At 39.2% G+C, this 11476-nt stretch overlaps 2 protein-coding genes across 2 annotated transcripts; one reads left to right on the top strand and one right to left on the bottom strand.

The window, feature by feature from the left end:
* Positions 1-1649: 1649 nt before the first annotated feature.
* lsm1 (LSM1, U6 small nuclear RNA associated) lies at positions 1650-4335 on the bottom strand. The gene is made up of 4 exons (XM_057831489.1): positions 4174-4335; positions 3971-4039; positions 3722-3837; positions 1650-2134 (listed from the first exon to the last, which is right to left on the bottom strand). The coding sequence occupies exons 1-4, from the start codon at positions 4217-4219 to the stop codon at positions 1964-1966; spliced, it is 402 nt and encodes a 133-aa protein (XP_057687472.1). The 5' UTR covers positions 4220-4335; the 3' UTR covers positions 1650-1963.
* A 413-nt stretch (positions 4336-4748) lies between these two features.
* Positions 4749-11116, top strand: bag4 (BCL2 associated athanogene 4). Its single transcript, XM_057831487.1, has 5 exons — positions 4749-5031; positions 5399-5518; positions 5937-6161; positions 6309-6554; positions 9658-11116. The coding sequence occupies exons 1-5, from the start codon at positions 5029-5031 to the stop codon at positions 10111-10113; spliced, it is 1050 nt and encodes a 349-aa protein (XP_057687470.1). The 5' UTR covers positions 4749-5028; the 3' UTR covers positions 10114-11116.
* Positions 11117-11476: the final 360 nt, after the last annotated feature.

Genomic DNA, 11476 nt, shown 5'->3' with positions numbered 1-11476 from the left:
TTGAACCTGTATGCTTTTGCCTCAATAGTTGTAGTTTCCCCTTTGCTACTGTTTTTACACTTTGAACATAACCCTCCACTACGTATTGTAAACAATTTTGGCTCAATGTGGAGGATATTGCACCGGTATTGCTCGAAAATAAATCACTAACATACCCCGGTATAGACCCTACTCACATGACGTCACAACCAAACCTCCGCGCCATGTTGTCCGTCTACTTGTCGTGTATACGCATTACCGCTACGTAAATTCCTCCTATTATGGCGTTTTTCTGCTCGTTAACATTAATAATCAAAATGTTTAAGGCGTGTGTGGCGGTTGGTTGCAGTAACAGAGAAGATAGACGGAGAGACTTGTAGTTTTACCGTATTCCGAGACCCGGAGAGGAGAGAGATGGACAGCTGCAATTCGACGAGAAAACTGGGCTCCAAACGATTACCACAGATTATGTAGTAGTCATTTTATATCTGGTAAAATGCATTTATTATATATTTAGAGGGTTTTGTGCTGACAACCACAATTAAGATCATTGTGAGGCTAATCGCCGACAACATAGTTTCAAATTCAAGATGCTTATTTCTTCCACCATCATTACATTTTGAATAATATTTAGCTGGTACCAAGTGAAAGAAGCTGGCCTCGTCTACAGATCATCAGGTCCAAACCAGGTGTGTCCAAACCTTTTGCAAAGGGGGCCAGATTTGGTGTGGTAAAAATGCGGGGGGCTACCTTGGCTGATTTAAATAGAACAATATATTTAAACAAATTTTAGCAAGCCCTTCTGTGTGTCACATTTGCTTTATTATTTTTTTTAATTCATAATTTCAACAGTCTCGTCTTTGTGGTGTTCTCTTTCGACACTCGGGCTCTTGCGAAATACTGCTGCTGTGAAATTAAACTAGCTTCAAGTTGCTGCGTATATCGTCCCTGTAATGTTGTACATGTCAGCGTGTCTTGTTTGGTAATATTGCGTCACATCGAACTCTTTGAAAACTGCGACAGTCTCTTTGCAAATGAGGCAGACACAGTTGTTGCGTGTTTTATTGAAGAAATAGTCCAATATCCACCTATCCTTGAAGCGTCTGCCATCGCAGTCAACTTTTTTTTTTTTTTATTGTCGCCATTTTAGAAATCACACGGGATAATGTTGCTTAGAGTGCTGCTCTTAATGTTTTTCAAACTTTTGTGAGAATAGGCTGATTTTGTGTGGACAAGATAGTTGTAGATATCAGGGTAGCAGATGTCAGGCAGAGAGGGTGAAGACAGTGGTTCGAAAAATATCGATTTAGGCATCAAATATGGATCTGGCGAATGGATAGACTGAAGCTTTTCCACATAACGCCTTACATGCAACTCATCCAATGAGTTTACAGCGTCTGAAAGCACTGGGGCTTCCATGAATTCTCTATAAACTGAACGACTAATTATAACCATTGAGAATAGGGCTAAACAGAGACGGACAATATGGCGGCCTGATACAGCGACACGTCATTCTGTGACGTCGGTGAGTAGGGTCTATACGTTTCCTTCCACGGCTTGTGGCATCGGAGTTATAAAGCTTGACTGACTAGCAACAGTAACTAAGGGGGACAAAGCTTTTGCAAAAGGTCCATTAACTATACATGAGAAGGGAACCAACAGAGCCATGATTAAAAAATAACATTTTAATGGAGCATAGCCATTTCATTTGTGTCACCATGGGCCTTTATATCTCCAAATACAAACACTTGAGTAACACAAAGTGCTGTTGTAAAATAACTACCATCATATTGATCCACAACAATCCATTTTCCCAAAGTGGACCTGACAAACTGAGAGAAGTTCTTTCAAATTAAATTCAACAGTACACTACAGTAAAGAGGCAAAGTATAATGTTGCCATGCGCTCATAAAATCATGCTTTCAAATTCAACTAATATACCAGTCTGATACAAACTGAAGCAGCTCATTGGCTGTGTGCCGTGCTAATATTCATCCAAGTTATCAGCTTTCGGGATGGAGAGGCCTCGGTCTTTTAGGACCTGCATCTTTACTTTCTCAGTCTCCTGCTTGGTTTGCTGCTTCAACCTCTGCTCTTCTAGAATCTCCTCAATAGAGACCTGCTGCAGGATTGTGTCGCAAGGTTTATCAACATCCTGCAATAAATGATGCAGTAGTAAGGCACATGTGCTGTGAAGTCAGCCTTAGATATAGTTACAGTACAAAGACATTATGTTAAACAAATGAGAACAGAATACAATGTTTTGCCAATCATGTACAACCTATATTTAATTGAATACACCAAGATTCAGCATTAAAACATACATTTTGGTTTTATGAAATTATCACTAACTTAGAATTTTATGGCTACGACACATTCTAAAATGCTGGGACAGTGTCATTTTTACCTCTGTGTTTTATCACCCTTTCTTTTAGCAAAATTCAATAAACGTTTCGGCTTTGTAGGTGGAATCCTTTCCCATTGTTTTTGGGTGTACAGCTTCAGCTTTTCAAAGGTTTGGGTCACCATTGTTGCATTTTACACTTCATAATACGCCACACATTTTCAATGGGAGACTGGTATGGACTGCGGGCAGGCCAGGCTACTTTTTTTACTACAAAGCCCCACTGTTGTAAAATGTGCAGAGTGTGGTTTGGCATTTTCTTGCTGAAATAATCAGGCACATCCATGTGAAAGACGTTGCTTGGATGGCAGCATGTTTCTCCAAAACTTGTATGTATTTTAATAGTTGTATTGAGTTCATTTTCCTACACTTATTGATTAGTCAAAATGTTCTTTTATCCCGGACAACAGTACATGATTTAATTACCTGACATGTTTCGGCGAACACTTCCGCCTTTGTCAGAGGGTCACGGGTGTTGGCGTGTGTGGTGTGTGTTTGGTGAGTCATGCCTTCATCACCCGATAAAGAAGCGTCAGACCAACACTAGTGACCCTCTGACGAAGGCCAGGTAATTAAATCACCTTTTATTGTCTGGTATTAAAGAAAATTTTGACTAATTGTATGTATCGTTCAACATAAATGATGCCTTAAAAGATGTGTATCTTACTCATGCCATTGGCTCTAACACAGCCCCATACCATCACAGATGCTGGCGTTTGAACTTTGCATCCATAACAGTCCGGATGGTTCTCTTTGGCCCAGAGGACACGCCATTCACAGTTTCCGAAAAAAAATTAAGATTTGTACTCGTCAGACCATTTCTCTGTCTTTTTCGCCACCTGTCCCATCTTTTTTTTTTTTTTTTTTGGAACGTTTTAGCTTTAAAATTCTAAGTTTATTGTTTTTAGCAAAAATCCTCAAGTTTATCAGGTTTTCAAATCAGTTTGAACATTAAATATCTTGTCTTTGTTGTGTTTTCCATTGACTATAGGTTGAGCACTACTAGAAAATCTTTGTATTCTTTTTTTTTTTTTTTTAATTTATGCTTAATTCCCTTCTTCATTGGAATTAAGTGTTGTATTTTGTATAGAAGTCTATTCAAGTAAATCTCTCTGGGAGGAAGAATCATTGTATAAACCTTTCGTACATATTATAAACATACCTGTATTATAATGAGGTACCCCCCCCCCCCAAAAAAAAAAAAAAAAAAATCAATACAAGAGAATATCGCAGGAATGTTTACTTAGTCTACAGTAAACTTTTCTTTACCGGCTACATACTACAAAAATGAAAACTGATGACAGTGGGTGACCCAAACAAATAAAAATGCTTACGTACTATTTCGCCTAGCAGCACCACATTTTCTCCTCGCACAATGAAGATTCCTCTAGGAATGTCACCAAATTTCTTGCCCACGTGGATACGTTCAACCGTCTGATGGAACACTAAGTTGGCTGAAAAAAAAAAGAAAAATAATAAGACGTGCGCGATTATACTGCGGTATTGAGGAACAAATATTGGTTCATTATTTGTATTGCCGAAATTGACGAAAACAAAAGGGTAACCAAGAAAGGGGAGATCACTTACCGAATTGATCAATGCTTCTTAGGTATCCGATTAGTGTTCTACCATCTCGGAGGAGAACCAGATGTTTTTCTGCAAAGTAGAGGTACGGTAAGTGGGGTCATTATACAACAACATTGACGAGCTAGTGTGCTAAGTGCTAAGTTTTCATTGGGGTCTTTCTTCGAGAGTTGGCTCTCCTCACACTGAGAGGTTCACAGACTTACTGTCGATCTCGTCTATGAGACTAGCCGTCCCCGGTACGTAGTTCATCTTGGGATCCTGTTTAATACCTTCTTATATGTCGTAGCGTCACGCCATGAATATTTCCTAATGTTTTTTTTATACGGAAGAGGAGCGGAAGCGTTTTTTATAGACACCAGGATTAAACTTCCGGGTGATGTTTTACTGTTTGGGCGCTGGAATATCGTATGGAATAATTAATAACTACATCACCGTATACATTAAACGTCATCTCATTATTTAAAAACGCAGATTTATCTTAAAAATTTGGTTGTAATAATACAAGTCGTATTTATTTTTCTAATGAATCGTCGCGTGGTAAAGATTGTATATAAATACAGAAGAGTTACTCCTGCACTTATTTGACTTTAGTCAATATTTAGTTGAAAATTGAAATAAAAACTACTATACGCTATATAATTTACAAAATAATCTGAATACAACAATAATTGCTGAATTGTTTTGATATTTTTTGTTTTTAAAGTCAGACTCTCGGTTACGAGTTACGACATACATGGTCTCCTTTAAAATCTACAGAGCAAGCTTTCTTATACTTAATTCGCTATCCTCATTAAGGATAAACAAGCTGACGCGAGCTCACGGTACCATAGGCCATTCATCATTTCCGGTTATTTTAACAAGTCATCTCCCTTTATCATTCCCCTTCACTTTTTGGCGTTTGTAGCAATTCGAACTTTTCGATAGTAAAAGAGATTGCCGCCTGCAATAGAATAATACATGGAGTCCGTTTAGCAGGTACATCGCCGTCAAATGAAGTGAAATCCGACAGTCCCTCGATTTAGAACTTGGCTAATAACCCCGGAAACTACCTAAGGAACATGGTGAGTCGCACCACAACAACCTCCGTGTATAATTGAGGTTTCCTAGTACTGCTTATATTAAACATTGGCTCGCTGGCGTCTTCTACTCATGCTAGCTACGCGGCTAACGGGCTAGATTACGTTATGTAATAGCTAACGATCCCTTGCTAGCTCAGCTAAGTTTGTAGCGAGTCACGTGGCTATAACGATTTAATTGCAGCACTTTAAATATAGAAAATCGTTATTAAACTGCTAAATATTGTATAATATGTATTTATTTCATCAAACATAAGGAATGAGTGAGAAGGTGCCACCAGTCCCCCCACCGAGTCTACACCCAGATATATGTAAATTACATTGTTTAGATTTTGGTGTTGTGAATCCCCAGGACACGCCGCAGTATCCCGGCTACCCATCCCACTACTGGTATCCTCAGTCCCATTCCGCGGGTCACTATGCAAATACTTATCCTTCTGGATCTGATGGCCAGCCGCAGTATAATCCCCAGGTATGTTTCACATTGGAGCATAATTTGGTTTAAAAAGTGTAGCTAATGCATGCAAGACAGGCGTTTCATGAACCACACTAGGAAAGAACAACACCGCCGCTGGGATGGGAACACACCAACCAAAGCATAACTATGGGACTCCACAAATTAGTGCAGTACATTCCTGTTACAATGATGCAACCCTTACTTATAGCCATGACCGTAATTATGCAAATCAGCACACATTAAAATGACTACAGTAAAGACTTAATGGCAAACTGCAACTGAGTGACCCTGGAATGGATACTTTCCATTATTCATTTGGAAAGGCAAATAATTTAGAAGGCCAGACAGAATAAATTGTTTCCTCCCACCTTTTAAATGATAGGAATTCTACATTACAGAATACTTTAATTACCTAATAATCTACCTTTTGTAGGTGATTTCTGGAGGTTATCCAAATGGCCATGGGGTCTACAGCCCAGCACAGAGTCAATATTCCACAAGTGGTTTCCATCCATCCAATCCTTTCTACTGTGCTGATCCTCAGAGACCACCTCCAGTTTCTTACTCTAATCAGAGCTGTCCTGCAGAGCAAAACAGTGGGGCAGCAGGACAGCCCCACTCACAAAACCATCACTATCCTGGTATTCACTGTCAAGGGGTAAGAACATTTAAACATAAAATCTGAGGTCGATCAGATTGAAGTATCCCCTTAGTTATATACATAGGATGAACACCTGAGTTGTTTGTATCATTTCTTTTCATTCAAATTATTTTATTGTTGTATGTGTCTTCGCTCCATTTTCAGGGTCCTGGATATCCTCCGGGGCCATATTCTCACTACAGTGAAGGTGGGCATGCAATGCCTCCAAACCCGCTATACACACGCACGACTGATGTTTGGGAACACCAAGGGACGTATGCTCCTACACAGCAGCAATGGCAGCCTGGTCAACAGCTTCCTCAAAACCATTATGGAAATCCTGTACGTCCGTTACACCCTCCTGCTTGGCCAGGGACTGGAACCGGTGCGCCACCACCTTACCAACCTAAGGTATTGAAAGATAAAATTATAGATATGAATTTAGAACACAAATCTATTAGCAAAGGTACTAATTCTAATATTGTGTGTAGCTCTAATAATTTTATCAGTAATGCAATTTGAATTTTTATTTAGGATGCACTCACACGTATTTGGTTCTTTTGAATAGTGTGAATTCTTAACGCCCCCCCCCCAACACAATACATACACACTGAAGACTTCAGCCTGAGGAGTAACTCTAGTGAGCACAAGCACCCACACTGGCACTCAACCTTGAGTTGCTCTAGGCACAGTGTTTATTCCATTTGCTAGTCATCAATGATTACCATCATCTTGCGTAATACTGTGGAGTGGAAACAATGACTCAAAATAGTAGACAAAGTCAGGTGTGGTGTCATAAGCAATGCCACTTGTTAATATGCTTCAGTGGAGATGAGCACAACCCAGTGTCAGCACTGGACAGAGTGGGACCCGAAGGGGAGGGTTAGTTATGCTGCCGCATGAAATGACAGAAGTGAAATAGTGAGTTTGCCCGAGAAATAATAAGTCTATTTTACAAAAAGTAGTAGGGTAGTACAGTAATGGTAATGGTAATGGTGTTATACTTGTATAGAGTAGGGCTTGTTTTGGCCAATATCCACCGGTGAATGGGAACCTTTTGAAACCCCCAAAAGGCACACACGCCTTTCCTTCCTACAGCAACATTTTTCTGCAGCCATTTGGCTGGTGTAATGCGAAAAATAAACAAATTAATCCGCAAAATCAGCTGAATTCTTAGTCCTTCTCATACAACAGTACGGCTGTATAGTGAAGAGGACTCCTTCTCCCGTACACGTCACAGCGCCCTCTTCCTCAATGCAAGACCGAAGCCGGAAGTCTGTCATTTTCGTAGCGCGGGATTAAAAGAATTGAATAAATATATCGATCGCTTCTTCACGCATCCAAGTTGTCCATATCATTCAGGAGCATAAAATACCGCGTGTATTTCTAAATAAACATGCTTTTTCGTGTCACAGGCACTTTAAACAAATGCATACAGCTAGTATGATGATTTAAAAATCCCATTCAAACTATATTTAATTGAATACACAACAAAGACATATTCAGTGTCCAAACTGACACTTTGTCTTAAGAAAATAATCATGAATTTAGAATTTCATAGCTAGAGCACGTTCCAAAATGGCTGGGACAGAGTTATGTTTACCCCTGTATTATATCTTCTCTATAACATTCAATAAACATTTGGAACTGAGGACACCAATGGTTGAAGCTTTGTAGGCGGACCCCCCCATTCTTGCTTGATGTACAGCTTCAACTTCATAACGTCTGAAATGCAGGCAGGCCAGTCTAGTACTGTTTACCTCTTTTACTACAAAGTTACACTGTTGTAACACGTGCAGAATGTGGTTTGTCATTGTTTTGTTAATATAAGCAGAGCCGTACATGAAAATATGATGTTGCTTGGATGGCTGCATGTTTCTCTAAAACCTATACAGTATGTACGTTTTAGCATGAATGGTGCCTTCACAGATGTGTCAGCTACCTATGATATAGGCACTAACGGTCTCATACCTTCAAAGATGCTGGATTTTGAAGTGATCACTATTAACGTGGGTTGTTTTTGTTCTTTATCCTGTTTGGTACTGGGCATGGAGACCCAGTTTTTAAAAAAAAATGATTTGTCTGACCATAGAACAGTTTCCCACTTGGCCACACTCCATTTTAAACTACCCCAGCTCAGAGAAAATGTTGCTTCTGTGTCTTGTTTAGAACTGGCTTCTTCTTTGAACTTCGGTCTGGCAACAGCTGATGGGGCTTCCAGTATGGTTTTTCGGCCTTGCCTTTAGCCTGGCATGCAGTGATTTCTCCAGATTTTCTGAAACTTCTGATTTCATGGACCGTAGATCCTTGCAATTGTATGTTGAGGAACATTGCCCTTAAACTGTAAGACTATTTTCTCACACACTTGTTCACAAAGAGGGGAACTTTGCTTTTTTTTGCTTTTGAATGACTGAGCAGTTCAGGGAAGCTCCTTTTATACTTAGCCATAGCACCCACCTGATCCCAATTACGTAGCCTGTTCATGTCTGGGATGTTCCAAACAGGCATTTTTTTTTTGCCTCCAATTTCAGCTATTTGGAAAGTGTTGCAGCCATAAAGTTCTTAAGTTGTCAAAAGCAGTAACGTTTTATCTGTTCGTACCGTAAGTGTGTTTTGTGGTGTATTAAATTAAATATAGTTTGAAAATCATTAGCAAAATTCTGTTTATTTATGTCGAAAACTTCCCAAATTGAAATTGGGGTTGTGCTTCGGTTTATACTTCATTCATACCACTTTAGATAAGTTCATAAGGTTTTAAATCTCATTTAAACTTTTAAAGCAACACTTGCTAACTTTTCAGCCTTTATAAAATATTTTCATAACATGTGTGATAGTATGACGACTGAAAACTAGTTGAATGACACCTGTTTTATGTCTTGAGGGGGTCTGTATCGCTTTAACCGGCACTAATTAACTTTGAGGAGGGGGGCAGGAACCCTGCCACACACAAAAAAAAAAAAAAACACAAATGTGCTGACTGCTTTACAACATAAGTCTCTTCCCCATTCATTATAAAGACTGAAGTCTATGCGAACGCTTTCGCGCGAATTCTGCAAAGATGACAGAGCAACAAGAGACAAAAAGTTTTGTTTATGGAGGAAAAAAAAGGCAGGCTACCAGGATATACAGAATAAACATTGGCCCGGCTTACACTCGCTGGGTGGGGTGGGGGAGTTAGCCACACGGTTGCTAACCCACGTATGCTATTTTTTAGACACGACTGGATTCATTACCTTATTACTATTCATCCTTCACACAGCCGCTGGAAACAGATATGTTGTTGAATACATCTGCAGGCGACCGCAGATTGATTTTTGATTAGTTGATGATTTTATGACACCCGTGCGGGTGTGCTCTAGTCCACAAAGGAAACGCAGTCTTCCTTAAGGCAAAACACTACCGCTTTTGTCACTCAAATCGACCAAAACTGAAAAGCTACCGAGTGTTTCTTTCAGTCTGAAGCATTTATGTTTTCATTCAAAAACACTTTTGAAATTGTTCTGTGTCATTCCAGGACCAGCGCACCCCACAGGTTGGACCTAAGCCCAGAACAACTGCATCCCCAAGTCGCACCAATGGGAAACCCACAGAAATTAGTTCACCTCCCCAAATGTACAACAACGCAGGGCGAATTGATCAAAATCACTCACAAGGTGAGCCCCCACCCTCTGCACCCAGTCAGTCATTGGCTCCAGACAACCCTGGACCTCAGCCTGTGAGCGACAACCCCAGTTTAGCTCGAGTTCAACAAATCATGGTTAGGGTGCTACTTCTTCAGGAAGATGTTGATGAGTTTGTAGGGAAAAAAACGGACAAGAGTTATCGATGCCTGGAGGAACTTCTTACCAAAGAGCTGCTTGAGCTGGACTCTGTGGAGACTCAGGGACTTGAAAATGTCCGTCAATCTCGGAAGGAGGCTGTGCAGAGGATCCAGGCAATTCTTGACCAGCTGGAAAAGAAAGCATTCTAAAGTGGATCTTCTTTGAACTAGTGTTTGAACACATTTTCAAAAATGACTAGTAAGCTGTTGGTATGTGTGATGCGTGTCAATACAGTAGATCAACACATCTGTTTTTGTACATATTGTAAGGAACTTTCAAATCAGTCAGACTGAATTATTCTTTTGCGTTATTCATACCTGAAAAGAGAATTATTCATTGCCATTCCCAACTTGTTGCTAACCTTCAACGAGTGTTTCAGAATCATTTAATCATATTGATGTATGTCAGTTTAAAAATGGTCGTCTGTCCCAAACAACATAAACATTGCCTTAACTGCCCATTAGTTTGTCACAGTCCAGTTGCATGATATTGTAGTCACTGATAGCCATCAATGAGGCTATTGCAGTAATGTAGGTGTTCGTATTAATTTTCCATTATGCTCTCCGTTTTGCATGCACAACACTTTTACAACCTCGTTATTGTTATAATTGGACCATCAATGACAAATGAGTTTAAAAAAAAAGAAAGCTCCCTGAAGCTATCAATTCTTTTGTCTCTGCCGTGATTTCCAAAAATGTATTTCCTCTAATATCCATTCAATTGTGAAGATCCCATTTAACTTGTTATGAATAAGTGTTGATTGCAGCACCAGTTTTTTTTTTTTTTTTGTCCATTATTTAACTTCAGAATATTGTACCATTTTTCTCCAAGTTAGCAAAATAGGTATTTTCCCCTGAAATAATACAGATGTGTTGGACTATGCAGTGCCATATTTCAAAGGATGTTGAATATACTATATTTAAAAAGTAAAAAAAAAAAGTAAAAGCAATGCATGGAAAATCATATCTGTCTAAAGTATTCATTTCCTTGTGCTGTTACATGGAGCCCAACTGTAAAATGTCAGATGTATTGCATGTTTCAAACACAAGATGGAAATACTTGGCTGATTAACAGTAAAAAAAAAAAATGCCACTGTTGAGAATTCTCAGAAATAATAAAATATGAATTATATTTTTAATCCGGTGAAGTAGTGTCATTCTTAGTTGTGATGTAATTAACTGCCGTATTTTTGGGGTGAATCTGTTTTATAAAAAAAAAAAAAAATGTTTTCAAGTAAAGCACATTTAAAAAAGGAAGTGTTACCATGGTCTTTTTGTAAACTGTTGCATGCATAGCACCCGAGTTGCAAGCACTCTGGTCTTTAAATAGGCTGCTATTTTGAAGCAAAATTACAGCAGTAGACCCATGTGTTGGGGGCTGAAATTAATACAACAGTCTGATGCGCTCACAACACTTTAGACAGCCTGCCCTTAGCCGAAATTACCCTCAAAGTTAGTTTTTGTATTTTTTTTTTTTTTTTTACTTTTTTTTTTGCCCCCCACCCACTTGAAA

This window comes from Corythoichthys intestinalis, chromosome 3 (assembly GCF_030265065.1).
Source record: "Corythoichthys intestinalis isolate RoL2023-P3 chromosome 3, ASM3026506v1, whole genome shotgun sequence".
Classification (NCBI taxonomy): domain Eukaryota; kingdom Metazoa; phylum Chordata; class Actinopteri; order Syngnathiformes; family Syngnathidae; genus Corythoichthys; species Corythoichthys intestinalis.
Note: the sequence above shows the minus strand (reverse complement) of the source record. Positions and strands in the feature narration are given on the sequence as shown.